The 18865-nt window shown below is 40.4% G+C and overlaps 1 protein-coding gene across 3 annotated transcripts in view; it reads right to left on the bottom strand.

Moving 5' to 3' along the window:
- The window catches only part of Ophn1 (oligophrenin 1), a 299051-nt gene that overhangs the window by 189507 nt on the left and 90679 nt on the right, over positions 1 to 18865 (bottom strand). For 2 of the 3 annotated variants that reach the window (XM_042694942.1, XM_042694943.1), the window contains exon 5: positions 10922 to 10993. The exons of the other annotated variant lie outside the window; for it this stretch is intronic. In XM_042694942.1, the coding sequence (XP_042550876.1) occupies positions 10922 to 10993 (72 nt within the window). The remainder of the gene's footprint in view (positions 1 to 10921; positions 10994 to 18865) is intronic. 3 annotated transcript variants of the gene reach the window in all.

Raw genomic sequence — 18865 nt, 5'->3', positions numbered from 1 at the left:
ATTAGGCACTGGCACTGGGTGAGGGAAGAGGGAGAAGGAAGGGAGAGGGAGGATAAGAGGAAGGAAAGGAGTGAGGGATGGAAAGAGGGACGGAGGGAGGGAGGAAAGGGTTAAGTTCAAATCCAGAGCTCCTGGCCCCATTCCGCATTTCATTATTATCCCACTAGATAGCACATCAAAAAATTTTTTCTAGAGCTGGAAATGTGACTTAGTGGTAGAATGCTTGCCCAGCAGGCATGAAGCCCTGGGTTTGATTCCTCAGTACCACATCAACAGAAAAGATAGTGGCTCAAGTGGTAGAGCACTAGCCTTGAGCACAGAAAGGCTCAGGGACAATGTCCAGGCCCTGAGGTTAAGCCACGAAACTGGCAAAAACAAGTTGTTCTAGCTTTCCCTGTTCCCAACTCTTCCAGGTGCTGTATCTGTACTTGGCTAATATGACATGGAAGTTCCTCTAGGTGCAGAATTCATTTCACTACCTTAGTGGTTGAGCTTCATTATATGACTTATTTGGACCAATGGAAATTGTGAGAGAATGATCATGTGCCAGCTTTGAGCCTGGCTGGATAAGACTTCACCTGTCCCTGCTCACCTATCATGCATTACTGCCATCATCATAAAATGAATAGATTTCAAGTAACTCCCTGAGAAATACATGGGTCAGACCTAATTATAATTAATGACCTCAGCCAAGCCCTAACAAATCTAACTGAAACCAACCATCTAGCTCAATCAAAACACAGTTGTAAGATTTAGAAATAAATGCTTATTATTATATGCCACTGAGCTGGGTTTTTTGTTCATTTTTTCTTTTTCTTTCTTCTTTGTGTGTGTGTGTATGTGTGTGTGTGTGCCCGTGCCTGCCTATACTTGAGCTTGAACTCAGGGATTGGGTGCCTTTTTACTCACCTGGTTCTCTACTGCTTGACCTATACCTCCACTATCAGCATTTTGCTGGCTGATTGTAGATAAGAATCTCATAGACTTTCCTGCCTAGGCTGGCTTTGAACCCCAATCTTCAGATCACATCATCTAAGTAGCTAGGGTTAAAGGCATAAGCCACAAACACCTGTCATGCCACTGGTTTTTAAGGTGCTTTGTTATACTATCCTTCGTATCACAGCTAGCCAATACTGTAAGGTTTTCTGGGACTCCCACAAAAGTGTTTTGTGACCATGATAAACATCTTCAAGGAATTAAAACTGGAAATTAAATTGTCATACATATTAGCAGGTGACTTCATCTGCCAACAATTTCCAATTAGCTGTCTTGAACTCAAGCATCAGCTGATCTAAACTTTCATGCCACAGCACCCTCATCTGCAAAATAACATCACAGTAATACCTGCATTAAAGGGTTGATGTAAGCCTCCAAATAGCTAATGTGTGATAAATACCCATATATAATGATGTTGGTAAGCATAGCAATGACATTGTAATGGTCATGGTAATGACTTGGTACCTTCTTTGACATAGTCAAGCAGGGAATATAAAAATGCTCGCAAGGGCTGGGAAGGTGGCTCAATGGTAGAGTGCTTGCCTTGCATGCATGAGGCCCTGGGTTCGATTCCTCAGCACCACATGAGCAAAAAGAAAAAAGCCAGAAGTGGTGCTGTGGCTCAAGTGGTAGAACACTAGCCTTGAGCTGAAGAGCTGAGGGACAGCGCCCAGACCCAGAGTTCAGGCCCCACGACTGACAAAAAATAAAATAAAATAAAATGAGTGTTTAAAAAAAAAAAAAATGTTCTCGGGGCTGGGAAGGTGGCTCAGTGGTAGAGCGCTTGCCTTGCATGCTCAAGGCCCTGGGTAAGATTCCTCAGCACCACATAAGCAAAAAAAAAAAAAGCCGGAAGTGGCACTGTGGCTCAATTGGTAGAGTGCTAGCCTTGAGCTGAAGAGCTGAGGGACAGTCCCCAGGCCCAGAGTTCAGGCCCCACGACCGGACCCAAAAAAAAAAAAAAAAAAAAAAAAAATGCTCTCAAAACATTAATAAAACATTTCTTTGAGTAGTAAGTTGTTTTTGGTGGGTACTGGAGTTTACCTCTGGAGTAAAGAGTACATACCTAGAATGTACAAAGCCCTGGGTTCAATCCTCAGCACGTGCACGTGCACACATACACATGCACACGCACGCATGCACATGCACACACGCGCACACACACGAAAAAGTTCTGCATGGGATTTAAAGCTTTTTTACCCTTCTTGCCTAGTACTGCCAACTACTCCCTAAATGTCAAAGGTTATAAAAAGCAACTAAGTACATTATATCCCAAATACACAAAAACTGCACAAATTAGTAATCAAAAATATCTCTGGGTAGCTGAACATAGTCATACATAACTGTAATGAAGCAGGTATATTGAAACATCAAGGCCAGCCTGGGCTACATAGTGAGGCCTTGTCTCAAAAACAAAACAAAACAGAATAAAATCACCAGCCACGCTGTCTTGAGGACAATACAAATTCCCAGGGGGAGAGGGCATAATTCAGAAGACATCTGGCATCAGAAGACATACCTCCTCCAGGAGGTGCCAGTCAGAAGTAAAATACAGTTGGGCACTGACAGCTATGCCTGTAATTCTAGCTTCTCAGTAGGAAAGATTTGATGATCATGGTTCAAAGCCCACCTGGATAAGAAAGTCTGTGAGACAGTGAAAACAGGGGTTATGCCGTGGGGGAGGGACATAGAAAGCAACAAAGAAATCATCTTATAAATATCTTAGAAACAATGGCAAGAAAGAAAAAAAAAACATTTGAATCCTTATCTTGGGGTTCATTTCACCTAACATCAACTTATCTGACCGTTTCTGCTTGTCTCAGACATATACTAGTAATTGCAAATACGGGAAACCATGGGACCTATGTTTCTTTGGACCTGGCTTACTTCACTTAATTAAAAAAAAATGCCTATCGCTTTCACACCATCATAAAGTTGAAGAATTATTCATTTGAACCATTATACATCAGAGGTGCTTTCTACAAACATCCTGTCAGTTCTGTTTATCTGGAGACCTTAATGTATAATGCATTCCAATATTAAGGATGATTTGTGCTGGAAGTTAATAAAAAGCTGAACTGACTCATTCAGTCCCATCCTGGCCACTTATTCCTCTTGAATGTCCAACTGCTCTAAAGAGACAATTTTCCAGCCATCACAACATACTGGGTTTTCTTTGTTGTTGTTTTTGTTTTTTTTTTTTTTTTCAAGAAAAGTAGCAATCAAGAATGTGGAAAAAATAGAAATATAAATAATTTTAAGATAATTTGGAATGAGCAAGTTTAGGCCATTTCATTGTAACATTTTCTGCTGTGTAGCTGGAAGAAAGTAATAGAAACCAAAGGATAGTACACCAGTCAGGGTAAATAAAATGAGCTTTGGAATTGGAGAGATGTGGGTTTAAATCCTGGCAATGTCATTTTGTAGCCTGTATAGATCCTGGGTAATATTTTTGTCTTATTTGAACTCTGGTTTCCTCACTGATCAAATAAATGTTAGGTGTCCTACACTTATTTACCAACAAAATGATTTAAATATTGCTTGAACATATGATCCATTAAAATTACATAAATCTGAAATTTCAGTACGTCAGGTCACACTATAAGCAGCCATTAGCTGGAGGCGGTTGTTTGAACTTACAATCCATTAAAAGTACATAAATCTAAAAATTCAGTACCTCAGGTCATACTAGAAACTTTTCAAGTGTGCCTTTCTGAATTATTGTCACATAGCTTAGCTCTAACATTGACTACCTCATTGTCCCTTCTTATGCACTGACATATAAACACACAGGAAATTCTGAAACTTAAGGTCAATTTCTTGCAAAGTGGTAATGGATAAATCTGTTGCTCCCACCCCATCTCTAGGGTACTCTCTGGCCTTTGGAATGCAGACCAACTCTAATACCTTTGCCTTCATCAACCCTCCTACTCAGGTTTGTGCCTTGTTCCACCTTCTGTATTTTTTCAGCCATGTCATTTTCTCTGTGCATGGAGATGAAACAGCAAAACTGACAAGCCCCTGCTGTCAGTGGCCTCTTCCCTGCCATCTGTTGGGTGAGAACAGTATATCATAGCTTCCACACCCGCTCCAACCCTCCAAGAAGTGGGTTAAATGCAAGCTCAGATGTCTTAGTCAGACAACTTGGCCCTGGTCCCACCAGAAACCACACAAAGGCGCAATTCACTGGTTGTTCCTTTCTGGCAAGGACATCCTTGAAAAAGAACTAAAAACATCATACTGTGGGCAACTTTGACAAGACTCAAAAAATATGAATCAAAGGGTACAAATACTCTCCCTGTCATGTGTCTAGAGGAGATGACTGAGTCTTTATTCTGCCATCACTAATGGACAGTCCAGTATTCTACACTGTAGGATGAAAGACCCATTATGAACAGAGCTGGACTAAGGCCTGTTTGTCCTCCTGTATCTTGGGTCAGGGGGTAGGGAAGTTGCATGGTGGTGAGAAGGGAGATCATGCTGAGAAGGGTTCTGTTAATCAAGTGGCAGCTAAAATACTCATGGGGAGGGTAGAAAGTCACAAACTTTGTATGGGATGGAACTATTGATAGGTAAGAGAAATAGGAGTTTTAACCAAGCACAAGTCTAGAGTAGATGGACAGGAAACGTCAAGTCCAGTAGACAAGAAACTAGAATGACAGGAGGCTGAGATCTAAGGATTAGAGTTTGAAGACAGCCCAGGCAGGAAAGTCCATGAAACTCTTATCTCCAATTAACCACAAAAAGCCAGAAGCAGAGCTGTGGCTCAAGTAGCAGAGTGCAAGCCTTGAATAAAAAAAGCTCAGGAACTGTGCTCAAGCCCTGAGTTTAGGCCCCAGCACTGGCACCAGAAAAAAAAAAAAAAAAGAAAGAAATTAAGAAGAAAAAGTAAAAAGAAGAGGTCTCCCTTGATATCTCTGCCCACTACAAATTAAATCTAACTTGTCAATGTTCAGAAGTTATAGCTCAAAAAATGTGTATTCAAATCCTGGCTTTATTTGCCAAAGTAAAATGAATTTAATGATAATAACCAAAAACATTTTAGAGTAGAGTAGTCAAGTTACTAATCACTATCAGTGAAAAGTAAAAATGTAGCTGATGAAAGGTGAAAGGTTAAAGGTAGGTGGGCAGTGGGGGGGACTAAAGAAGAAAAAGAAGACACAGGGGCTAATATTTTGACATTGCAAGCAACAGTCAAAAGCTGATGGAGTGGGCTAAGAGGAGCTCAGTGGTAGAGCTCTTGCCAAGCATGTGAGAGGTTCTGGATTATAGCCCCAGCATTGTAATAAAAGGTGCTGAAGTAAGAAATAGGGTTTGGGTATACTATTTAAAGCAACAGAAGTAACTAATTTCTGTTTTACTTTTATTTTACCTCTTGGGTCTGGCATGGTAGCTCATACCTATAATCCCAGTTATTTGGGAAGTAGAGATCAGAAGGATTATGGTCCAAGGCCAGACCTGGAAAAAAATTCAAGACTCTATCTGAAAAACAACTAGAGCAAAAAAGGGCCGGAGGAGTGGTTCAAGTGGTAAAGCATCTACCTAGCACACATGAGGACCTGACGTCAAACTCCAATACTACTTTTAAAAAATAAGAGGCGAAATAGTGTTATAATTATCAAAAATTAGAAGAGGAAAAGGAGAAATCAATGATCTATATTTGTAGCATGAAGAAAGAAATCTCTAAAGTTTAATCAATATAAATCACTCTTAAAATAGTACTCCAAGGTTTATTTTTTACTTATTTGCCTATTTTGTTTTATATTTTTCAATACTAGTGATTGAACCCAGAGCTAGGCAAGTACTTTAACATTGAGCTACATTCTATCCACTATTATATTTTAAAATAAATGTGTTACATAATTTCAATTTTTAAAATGAAAAATCTAAACCACTTGTTTTCAAAATATAAGGGTTGTGAAATAGATTAGTCTGATAAAGCTGTCAGTCACACATCAAAATCAGAATAAAATATAGGTCCTGACTGTAAAACAAAGAGTGTTTGGGAAGAAAACTAGTAGGAAGGGGAAGGTAAAAGGAGAGGTACTGTGAGACAATTATTATCAAACACTTTACAGGCATATATGAAAACAGTAATGAAGCCCCCTAAAATAGTTCAAAAGGAATAGGAAGGGTAAGAAAAATCTATCCATAGAAGGGGATAATTTAGTCAAAGTACACTAGATGGAAACACACCTATTATCGTAGATACTTAGAAGACAGATCTAAATGACTAATGTTCAAAGCCAGCCAAACAGAAAAGTTTACAAGACTCCATCTCCAAAATAACTAGCAAAATGTTGGGCTGGAGTCATGGCTCAAGTGGTAGAACATGAGTCATGAGTTAAAAAAGCTGAAAAAGCATGAGAGAGAGTTCAACTTCTGGCAACAGGACACGGACACACGGACACACACACACACACACACACACACACACACACACACACACACACAAAATCAAAAAGGATTTGAAGTACTAATGATTTTTATTCCAATTTTATATATCCAATTTCTCACACAATGGTTGAAAAACATACCCTATTTAATTAAAAAAAGAAGATGTCTTGGATTTCAGAACAAGAAAGTGGTTCCTAAATTATTTTTTTTTGGCTGGGAAGGTGGCTCAGTGGTAGAGAGCTTGCCTTGCATGTATGAGGCCCTGGGTTCGATTCCCCAGCACCACATAAGCAAAAAGGAAAAAAAAAGCCAGAAATGGCGCTGTGGATCAAGAGGTAGAGCGCTAGCCTTGAGCTGAAGAGCTGAGGGACAGCGCCCAGGCCCAGAGTTCAGGCCCACGACCGGGCCCCCCCCCCCCCCCAAAAAAAAAACCTCTAAATTCTTTGTTTTGTTTTGTTTTTGCTATGTGGCAGCTCTGGGGCTTTAACTCAGGGCCTAGGCACTGCCGTCCTTGAGCTAGTATTTACCTACCAATAGCTACTACTACACTCTGGCTTTGAGATGGTTAATTGGAGATGAGTTTTACAAGACTTTCCAGCCCAGGCTGGCTTCGAATCAGGATCCTCAAATCTCAGCTGCCTGGGGGCTGGGAATGTGGCTTAGTGGTAAAGTGCTTGCCTAGCATGTATAAAGCCTTGGGTTCAATTCCTCAATATCATATAAACAAAAAAAAAAGCTGGAAGGTGACACTGTGGCTCAAGTGGTAGAGTGCTAGCCTTGAGCTGAAGAGCTGAGGGACAGCATCCAGGCCCAGAGTTCAGGCCCCACGACCGAACCCAAAAAAAAAGAAAAGAAAAGAAGCTCAGAGACAGTGTCCAGGCCCTACATTCAAGCCTCAGGAGTGGCAAAAAAAAAAAAAAAAAAAAAAAAAAAATCTCAGCTTCCTAAGTAGCTAGGATTAATAGGCACAAGCCACCAGTGCCCAGCCCAAATACTATTTTAAAACAAATGCCTGTCCAGGCACCAATGGATCAGGCCTGTAACCCTAGCTACTCAGGTGGCTGAGCTCTGAGGATCATGGTTCCAAGCCAGCCCAGGCAGGAAACTGTGAAACTTATCTCCAATTAACCAGTTAAAAGTGGAGCTGTGTGGCAGGTGCTGGTGGCTCACACCTGTAATCCTGCTACTCAGGAGGCTGAGATCTGAGGATTGCAGTTCAAATCCAGCTCAGGCAGGAAAGTTCCTGTGAGACTCATCTCCAACTAACTACCAGAAAACTGGAAGTGGCTCTGTGGCTCAAGTGATAGAGCAATGTCCTTGAACTGAACAACTCAGTGACAGCGTTCAGGCCGAGAGTTCAAGCCCCACAACCAATAAAAAAAAATGGAGGTGTGACTCAAGTGGTAGAGCACTAGCCTTGAGTGACAAAGCTAAGGGAAAGCAACAAAGCCATGATTTCAAGTCCCCATATCAGCTCGCATGCACGCACATGCATGCGCGCTGCGCGCACACACACACACACGCATGCGCGCGCACACACACACAAACACAAACCTGCAACAAAATGAAAAGAAATGTAATGCAATGAACAAAAATGGAAACAGAAGAGGAGACAAGAAGGGGGGGAGGGGGAGAAAAAAGAGTAGACGAGGGGGAGGGGAGGGGAGGGGAGGGGAGGGGAGGGGAGGGGAGGGGAGGGGAGGGGAGGGGAGGGGAGAGAAAAGAAGTAACCCACAAATCCATTTATAAATCCAAGGAAAAGGGCCCTGGCTGGAGTAGGGTTTAGGGGCTTCATCCAATTTCTCGTGAACAAGAAGCTGCTGGTGGAGATGAGACCCCTGAGATCATGTGTGCCATTATGCCATGCTTGGGAAGCCATCCACCTGAAAACCACCTAGGAGTCCTGGTAGAACAGAAGTCAATGCCCACAGCATCACAAAATGGCTCATATAGAGAGAACTGTTGTCTTTGGGAAATTACTCCATTGCAAAGCAGTCTTTAAGATTAGTGGTGAGTCAGACCTGTCCACTAGAACCCAAACATTCATTCACATTGACAACACAGCTCACTAGCCTGCAAATGGAGTCTGCATAAGCCCACAAAACTATGCCTGACCATTAGGCTGGAACATGGTCATGGGTGGTGCTCTACACCACTTGATCCATGCTTCCTGTACAAATGTAAAATTAATTCAATAGCATATTGAACCCAATATCACTTTGGCTTGGTGTTTGCATGGAGGATTTTTCCCCCCTAGGATCCACTTCATACACTAAAGTGCACAGATGCTCAAGACCTTCAAATTACATAGTATTTGCATATAACCTATGTATATCTTGTTACATACTTTAAATATTCTCTAGAATTCCTATAATAATGAACACAATACAATGTTATGTTAGTAATTGTTACACTTCCCTGTTCAGGGAATAGAAGCAAGAAGAATATCTGTACATTGAGTACAGACATACTTCTTTTTGCCTTTAGAATTTATTTAGCCAGTATTGGGATTTGAACTCAGGATCTTATGCTTATTAGGCAAACTACTACTTATACCATACAACCAGCCCTCAGACATAACTCTTCCTGAATGTTTTCTCTCCATAGTTGGTTAAATTCTTGGATGCAGATCTCATGAATATCCAGAGCTAACTGTATATCAAAAAATATTAACAATTCAACATGTAATCCGTGTAACCTATGAAGATTATATTTTACATTGTTCATACTGTTTTCAAAATCCAAGGTAGGTCTTATATTCACAACACACTGAATTCTAAATAACTCACTTTTAAGTATTCAACAGACACACAGTTATTTACCTTTAGATTCTTAAACTAAGGAAATATCTGATTAGGCATTATTTGATTTCTGTTCTTATCATAAATGTAAGATCACTGAAACCAGTGCAACAGCGATACTCACAAGACACTATGTTGGAAATGAACTTTACAACTTGGAGGAAAGGAGTATGGATGGATGGGAGAAAATGAGGCAGGGGGGTAACACTGTTCAAAAAGAAATGTACCCACTACCTTACTTATGTAACTATAACCTCTCTGTAGATCACCTTTACAATAAAATAAAAATTAAAAATTAGAAAATAAAAAATAAAAAAGATTACTGAGACCATGGTGAGACTCGGTATTCCATAAGTGAAATGAGCCCTAGATTAACAATTAGGAATAAATTTCAGTGTGAATCCTTCCATAGCTCAGTTGGTAGAGCGGAGGACTATAGAGGAATAAATTTCAAAAGCTCTGCCACACTCTGGCTGTGAGACCTTAGCTATCACATCCCATTCAACCATCATACCTTCGATGTTAGTAGGAAATCTCTTTTCCTCAGGGTTGTTTTGAAGTTTAAGAGAGGAAACAAAACTATGGCTCAAGTGGTAAAGCATCAGCCTTGGGTATAAAAGAAAAGTGAGAGCGAGAAGCACTGTTCAAGCCCCACTACCAACCAAAAAAAAATAAAATTATGAAGCCAAGGTTGAAGGAAATATAAATTTATGGTAGTTCATTCCTGTAATTATAGCTACTGAGATCTGAGGATTGAATTTCAAAGCCAGCCAGGGTAGGAATATCTGTGAGACTCTCACATCTAATTAACCAGAAAAAAGGTAGAAGTGCAGCTGTGGCCCAAGTAGCAGAGTGACATCTTTTTTTTTTTTTTTTTTTTTTGGGGGGGGGGGGGGGGAGGTCTGGTCGTGGAGCCTGAGGGACAGCCTGGATGCTGTCCCTCAGCTCTTCAGCTCAAGGCTAGCGCTCTACCACTAAAGCCACAGCTCCACTTCTGGCTTTTTTTTTCTTTTTGCTTATGTGGTGCTGGGGAATCGAACCCAGGGCCTCACGCATGCAAGCCAAGCGCTCTACCACTGAGCCATCTTCCCAGCCCCGCAGAGTGACATCTTTGAGCAAAAAAACTCAGGGACAGTTCTCAGGCCCTGAGTTCAGACCCCAGTACTGGCACCAAAGAGAGAGACACAGAAACAGAGACAGAGAAAATAAATCCATGTTTGGCATAACTGATTCACAACTGTAATCCTAGTTACTCAGGCAACTGAGATCTGAGGATTGAGGCTCAAAGCCAGCCTAGACAAGAAAGTCTGTGAGATTCCTATCCTCATTTAACCACCCAAAATCTGGAAATGAGTCTGTGGCTCCTATGTAGAACACCAGCCTTGAGCAGAAAAAGCTTTACTTCCAAATTGGTGGTTAAATTGAATCTCCCAGACTTTCCTGTCCAGGCTGGCACCAAACTGCAGTGCTCAGATCTCAGCCTCCTGAGTGGAGATGTAGCTCAAGTAGTAGAGTGCTAGACTGGAGGAAAAAAGGTCAGGGATAGCACCTAAACCCTGAATTCAAGCCCCAGGTCTGACACCAAAAAAAGTTAACCAACAAAATAGTTCTATGCTATTTTCTTTTATGTTCTGGATAAATGATAATCATAGAAAATTTAATTTCCTCAATAAGAACAAAGAACATAAAACCTATTGGCTCCATTTTAACTAATAAAGAAAACATACCTTTGTGAAACCTATTTGTTCTTTCCGGAAATTTTCAAGGGGTTTGATCAGCAAATCACTGGCATTTTGCACCTATAGAAAAAGAAAAAAAACACTCAAAATAACTTTAGGTTAATAAGATTCTGGTACAAATTTGCTTATTACTAGGTCATTTTCTTTTAATACATCATCCTGCAAAATACTGACTGGAGGTATGAGTGTAGCTCAGTGATTAGGAATGTGATTAACATTAGCAAGGCCCTGGGTTCAATTCTAATTGTCAAACCAACCAGCATGCTAACTGGTGTTCTGGTTGACAAGGGTTGTTACTGTTTCTTTCAACACTGTGGAGTTTTTAAATAATAAATATCTGGAGTCATGTCCAAAAAGAAGTGGGGTGGGGAGACAGAAAGAGAATGGGCAAATACCTAGAAAAGCCAATATACTAAGTACAAATGATTTCATGGGACTCAAATGAGTTTGCATTAGGGTAGATCCTATAACAAACTACTCTAGTTCCTGATCCAATGTGTCATTGAAACAGAATATTTCCTTTAGAAGTAGAAGCCCTGTGCTATGATATTAGAGAACATTAGGCTAACTTTTCATCTTACCTAACTATATATGTTTGGAAGCTGATAGGAATGGCCTAGCCAGGTACTACAAATATAAGTAATAATAGGTCCTGGACACATAAAATCATCAAACTCAAAATGAAGCCCTTGATCTATGGACAGGTGACGATTATACCAAGCTTTTGCTTCATCCAAGTGTCTTGGTGACCATATCTGTCTGGGGCAATAAGTAAGGTGTATTTCCTCTGGGTGAATCAACCCCACCATAATGGAAGACCTCAGAGAAAGCAACTAAAGGGCTGGCTTTTAGCACCTGCATTCACAGCCATCTATTGTAAGAAAAGGGAAATGCAGGGTTAACTTACTTGTTGGATAAGACAAACGTTATCAGTAATATGTCTCCATGCCAAAAATAGAAGAGTGGAGCTGAGGAGAAAGATGACAGGTAGTATATGTTTTGCACATGCAAGGCCATGGGGTTGATCACAGAGAGAAAGAAGTAGAGAGAAAAATAGAGAAAGAGAAATAGAGAGAGAATGAGAATACGGAAGGCCAGGTGCTGGTGGCTCACACCTGTAATCCTAGCTACTCAGGAGGCTGAGATCTGAGGACGGTGGTTCAAAGCCAGTCCAGGCAGGAAAGTACCTAAAACTCTTTATCTCCAATAAAACCACCAGAAAACAGGAAGTGGCACTGGTGGCTCAAGTGGTAGAGTGCTAGCCCAGCTGAAGAGCTCAGGGATAGCACCCAGGCCCAGAGTTCAAGCCCCCATGACTAATGGGGGGGGGGGGGGGGGGGGGGGGGGGAGAGAATGTCATGGAAAGTCATTATTGACCAGTCTACAATTTTCCAAACTAAAAAGCAATTTTCAATCTACCACAAAAAAGCATGGAAAGTTGGGGTCTTCATGTATACATGAACTACAAATAACTTGGGCATCCTGTTTTGTCTAGGTTCAGTGTTCAGCTTACTGAACAAATATCTAACAAGTGATAAAAACCTTTATATGAAGCTGGATATTCTGATCTATTGAAGCTCTTAATATTGCCCTCCAAGACTGCCAAACTTGCAGAAAATATAAAAATACTCAAGTTTTTCCTTAAGAGCCTTTCCCCTGTATGTCTACTGTTGACCATCATTTCTATAGCTCATTTTCAAAACTCCGTTTAATACAAGTCTAAACACAGGAAATCACATAATCCATCCTTACCTTGTTAACTCATATAAACATACCTTGCGGGATGTCAGTGACTCATATCTGTAATCCTAGCTACTCAAAAGGATGAGATGTGAGGATCGAGGTTCAAAGCTGGCCTTGGCAGACAAATTCATGAGAATCTTCTTTCCAGTTAACCATCAAAAAGCCAGAAGTAGATATGGAGCTCAAGTGCCTTGAGTGAAAAAGCTAAGGCCCTGAGTTCAATCTACAACACTAATGCAAAAAAGCAGGGGAAGGTGGGGAACCAGACCATTTGCCTACAAAGGCTTCCACACCTACCCTTTGTGATTATCATCACTACTACTCATCTACTGGATATAGGAAATCTGTTTCTAGATTCTACTGGCTCTAAATACATTATAACCTACCTCCCCATGTGACCTTTAACATCCCTACATCCCTGAGTACATTAATTACCCAGAGGTAGGAAGATTCATTAATTCATCCTATAAGAAGAACCTCTGTGGAGGTAGAATTCAGACAGAAAAAAATGCCTGAATTCCTGACCAACAAACTAATCAGACCTAACTGAACAGTTTTAGTTTTAGAACAGCACGTTGTTAAACTGGGTATTGGTGGCTCATACAATAATCCTAGTTAATCAGAAGGTTGAGATCTGAGAATAGGGGTTCAAAACCAGCCCAGGCACGAAAGTTCGTGTAACTCTTAGAGCAAACTCCAATTAACTGCCAAAAAGTCAGAAGTGGAACGCAAGTGGTAGAGCACCAGCCTTGAGGAGAAAAAAAAAGTTAAGGGACAATACCCAGACCCTGAGTTAAGAAAGAAAGAAAGAGCACTGCAGATATGTTCTTTGAGAGTGAGGACCTAAGGGCTTCCTTATTTTATTTTTGGCACTCTTCAAAGACAGAGGCCCCCCATAGAAGAAGAAAAGGAGGTAAATAAGTTTCCTATTTATGCAGGAAGTCTGCAATCCAGATGCATACAGACAACCTCTGAAGAACTACAATCCCTTCCAGAGTACTTGTAAGTGCATCACATATGGGATCCTCCACATTGCCTCCCTTCATACCTCCTGCCACAAGTTCTATTCATTTATGGAGATGAATAATCACACATTATTAATACCTTCTGGAGTTCTAACCTTCATGCTGTTACTTCAAATCTTATCTTAAACTTTTACTTTAGGAGGGATACAAAGCTGATACACATCTCCCAGATTATTCAGATGAGGGTAGATGATAGTCATTTTGCCACCCCCTCCCTCCCAGAAAAATGGAAGGGTCCAATCAAGCATGGCATCAAAGGCTCACATTAACCTTCACAGAACTCCTGGAATTAAGTGGAAAATGGGGAGCACACACAATATATGATTGAAGAATCCTGGGAAACAAAAGGGCCTAACATAATGAGAAACTGAAGTACATGAGTCAGTCATGTAGCTATAACAAGCCAGCAAGAAGGGTGAGAATAAAATCTCAAAAGATGAATCCTACTTCAATGTTTTAGAGTTTTGTTAAAGGGTAAATGAAAGAGATCAAGAAACAATGTACAGAGTGGAGAGGGAATACCTCTGGAAACATGAACACCCGTCCATAAGGACTTTGGGCAAAAAGAACAATCAGGAATAGTGTAGATTAGCTGCTGGGCGCAATCTATGAGACTTCTTAGAAACCATTCATGTTGGTCTCTCAGTGGCTTTAGAAGCAAATTTCTTTTTTGTTTGTTCCAGTACTGGGATTTAAATTCATGGCCAGGGTAATTATTGTCCCTTAGTGGTTTTTTTGCTCAAGTTCTAACACTCTACCACTTGAGCCCCAGCTCCACTTCCGGATTTTTCTTTCGGAGATTTTGTAACTTTTTTGGAATATTTTATTATCTTTAAGTAGTTGTACCAAGGAGTTGTTGACATTCATCCCCTTCAAAATTCTCACTCACCCTTCCCAATCCACTCTTTCCCTATCTTATCTTAATTTTAGGTTATGTATTGAGTTTTTCGCCATCTAAAAAAAGAAATTTATGTGTACAATGTATCTTGATCTGTGTCATCACTTCAACATCTTCAACCCTCTTCGACCTAGTCCTGCCTTTATATTTCTCAATTCTGTGGTATATAGAATGAAGTCTTGCCTGCCTTCTCCTCACTTCTCCTTTCATTCCCCTACAGTTCTCCCTTTTGCCCCACCCTCACCTCTTGCAAGTACCCATGTCCTGGTTCTTATTTTGTTGGGCTTTGACTTCGTCTTATTAAAGAATTATATTGGGGCTAGGAAGGTGGCTCAGTGGTAAAACGCTTGCCTTGCATGCATTCCTCAGCACCATATAAGCAGAAAAAAAAGCCAGAAGTGGTGCTGTGGCTCAAGTGGTAGAGTGCTCCCCTTGAGCTGAAGAGCTGAGGGACAGCGCCCAGGCCCAGAGTTCGGACCCCCCCCCCCAAAAAAAAAGAAAGAAAAAAGAATTATACGATTTGTACTCTCTATAAAGTCTATTTTCTGCAAAGAGGCACCAACAATGTGGCCCCCACAGCAGCACTTCCAGAATTTTGCTGTTTAATTGAAATTAAGACTCTCACAAACTTTTCTGTCTGGATTAGCTTGGAACTGTGATTTTCAGCTCTCACCTTCCTGAGTAGCTAGGATTTACAGATATAAGCTACTGGTAACCAGCTAAAAGCAAATTTTTTAAAGTATGAAAGTCTTAAGTAATATTTCCATAAGCAGATTTTCATGAGAAATCGAAGATAACTAAAAACAACATATATAATATAATTTATAAAATACATCTATATGTATTATATCATTTGGAGTATTTCATGTTAACTATTACAGGTAGGGATTGTTTTCTTCACTTTATAAAAAATATACGAGGGTCTAGAAAAATAGTGATTAATCTGAAAACAACCAGTAAGTAGTGCCATACAGGCTTATCTTCAATTCTACTTCTCCACGAACCAAGGGAAAAGAAGAGTAGTATTCTGAGATGCTAGCACTACACTGTTGAAAGGAAGGGAGATTGTGGATGAAAGAACTCTCTGGGCTGGAGGCATGGTTCAGTAATACAGCACTTACCCAGCATGTATGAAGCCCTTAGTTCAAACAGTTGAGAGAGAAACAGGAAGAGGAAGGGAGGGAAGTAGAGAGAGCGAGAAAACCCTCTTGTTATTGGAATCAATGCGTTTAAAAACCTGAGATGCATGCAAACCATTAAAAAAAAAACTGAGGTGCTGATTTTTTAAAAGGCTACTCAGAATCACAGGAGGTAGCTCCCTTTGCAGTCCCTTACACCATTTCCTAATAAATATGAACAATGATTAATGAAAGGATTTCCATATTTAAATCCCAAAGGTGGGGCCAAGATCAATTTCCGAATGAGTCTGAGAATTCAGGCCTAGTACACAAACACACACACACACACACACACACACACACACAGATCATTTTTTTTGGTGGTTGAACTCAGGGCCTGGACTCTGTCCCTGAGACTCTCTGTGTTCAAGGCTAACACTCTACCATGTGAGCCACAGTGCCACTTCCAGCTTTTTCTGTGTATATGGTACTGAGGAATCAAACCCAGGGCTTCATGCATGCTAGGTGAGTACTCTACCACACTAAGCCATATTCCCAGCCCCCTAAAAAATATTTGAAACTAATAAAATAATTAAGACTCCATGCACAAAAACACGAAATTCTTGGGTACAAGTCTAGAAACATATATGAAAGACCTATATGAAGAAATTATAAAACCTGATTAAATAAACCAACTAAGATACAAATCAACAGAGAGCTAATCTGTGTTCCAAGATACAAAGTCGCCACTGTCAAGATGGCAGTCCTTCTCTACCAGATCTACAACCAAAATGCTGGCAACTTCTTTTGTGGCTATTAAATGATTGTAAAGTTTATCTCTAACTTCAAGACTCTAAAAAGTTATAGTAAGACAGCAATGTGGCACTGGGGAAATAATAGGCAAATACAACCATAGAACAGAATGCAAAGCCCAGAAATGGATCCACACAAGTACAGTCAGTTGACCTTTAGTTTAATTAGATAAAGAACAAAAAAGCCAAGTCTTACAAATAGTGCTGGAAGAAAGGGCAATTAAATGGAAAAAAAGAATCTAGACACTAATCTTAAAGTCTTCATAAATTAATCAGAAAGGATCACAGAGTTAATTGTACAAAAGTCCTGGAAGATAATATAGAGACTTAGAAATGCAGCACAATTGTAGAGTGCTTGCTTAGGATGTGGAAAGTTCTGGGGTCCTTTACAATGAACACAGAAGAAAATCGAGATGGCTTTAGCTTTGGTGATGACTTGTTGATATAACATCAAAAGTATGACTGATCAAAGAAAAAATTCATACATTGGACTTTACTAAAATTAAAAGTTTATGGGGCTGGGAATGTAGCTTACTAGTAGGGTGCTTGCCTAGCATGCAGGAAGCTCTGGGTTCGATTCCTCAGTATCACAGAAACAGAAAAAGCCAGAAGTGGTGCTGTGGCTTAAGTGGTAGAGTGCTAGCCTTGAGCAAAAGAAGCTCAGGGACTGTGCTCAGCCCCTGAGTTCAAGCCCCAGGACTGGCCAAAAAAAAAAAAAAAAGTTTGTGCTCTACAAAAGATATTGTTAAGAAAATGATAAGAGGGCTGGGAAGTTGGCTCAGTGGTAGAGCGCTTGCCTTGCATGCTCGAGGCCCTGAGTTCGATTCCTCAGCACCACATAAGCAAAAAGAAAAAAGCCGGAAGTGGCACTGTGGCTCAAGTGGTAGAGTGCTAGCCTTGAGCTGAAGAGCTGAGGGACAGTGCCCAGGCCCAGAGTTCAGGTCCCACGACCGGACCCAAAAAAAAAAAAAAAAGAAAATGATAAGACACACCATAGATTTCTCCTAGAAGAAAACTTATATCCAATAAGGACTGGCATCTAAAACACACAAAGAAATCCTAAAACTTGACAATAGTAAATAACCAAATTAAAAACTGGAAGAAGCAAGCCTAGACAGACATTGCCTCAGAAAAGATATGCAGATGGCAAATAAGCATATGAAACATTGCTCCCCATCACATGACACTAAGAAATCAAAAATTAAAACAACAATGAACTACTCTTTGTATACTTTTTAGAATGACCAAAATTCAGACCACTGACAAATGACATGGAACTCCCATCTACCACTTGGAATGCTCTGGCAGTTTCTTACTCACACTTACCATATGATCCAGAAGTTTACATTCTTTAATACCTAATCAAGTGAGTGAAGAGCTTATATACATACAAAAATCTAAACAGTAAAGTTTATAGCAACCAGGTGCTGGTGGCTCACACCTGGGTTCCTAGCTACTCAGGAAGCTGAAATCTGAGTATTGCTGTTTGAAGCCATCTCAGGCAGAAAAGTCCCCACAAGACACTTATCTCCAATTAAGCACTCAAAAACCAGAAGTGGCATTGTGGCTCAAGTAGTAGAGCGTTAGCTTGAGCACAAAGAGGCTCAGGGACAGTGCCCAGGTCCTGAGTTCAAGTCCCACAACTGACAGAAAACAGCTTTTTTTTGGGGTCTGGTCATGGGGCCTGAACTCTGGGCTTGGGCGCTGTCCCTGAGCTCTACCACTTGAGCCACAGCGCCACTTCCGGCTTTTTCTCTTTTTGCTTATGTGGTGCTGAGGAATCGAACCCAGGGCCTCATGCATGCAAGGCAAGCGCTCTACCACTGAGCCACCTTCCCAGCCCCAAAACAGCTTTTTTCCATACTGACTGGAATTGACTATCAACCAAGATATCCTTCAGAAGGTAAATGGATAAATCATATCATACAATGAAATATCATTTAATGATAAAAACAGAAAGAAAAGAGCTACGTAGCCACAAAAAGATGTAAAAGAACTTTAAATGCATAATGCTAAAGGTACATATTGCAGTATTCTTATCATATGTCATTCTGGGGAAAAGGAAAGACCAGTGGCTTTTAAAGTTTTGTTGCTAGAGGAAGAACACAAGGAATATTTAGGATCATGAAACTGTTGTGTACAATGGTAGTATAATGGTGGATCCATGTCATTACACATTTGTCAAACTCACAAAAAATGAAGCCTAACATATTTTACAATGGAATTTAGTTCATCATATTGTGTCAATGTTGGCTACACTTATCAATTATAATAAAACATACTATACTTGCAAGATGTTTGTAAGAGCACTCACTGTACTTTTCACTCATTCTTTC

The sequence above is a fragment of the Dipodomys spectabilis genome, unplaced genomic scaffold (genome assembly GCF_019054845.1).
Source record: "Dipodomys spectabilis isolate Male_0828 unplaced genomic scaffold, ASM1905484v1 ptg000176l, whole genome shotgun sequence".
NCBI classification, from domain to species: domain Eukaryota; kingdom Metazoa; phylum Chordata; class Mammalia; order Rodentia; family Heteromyidae; genus Dipodomys; species Dipodomys spectabilis.
The sequence above is the reverse complement of the archived record's forward strand: the minus strand, read 5'-3'. Positions and strand labels throughout refer to the sequence as shown.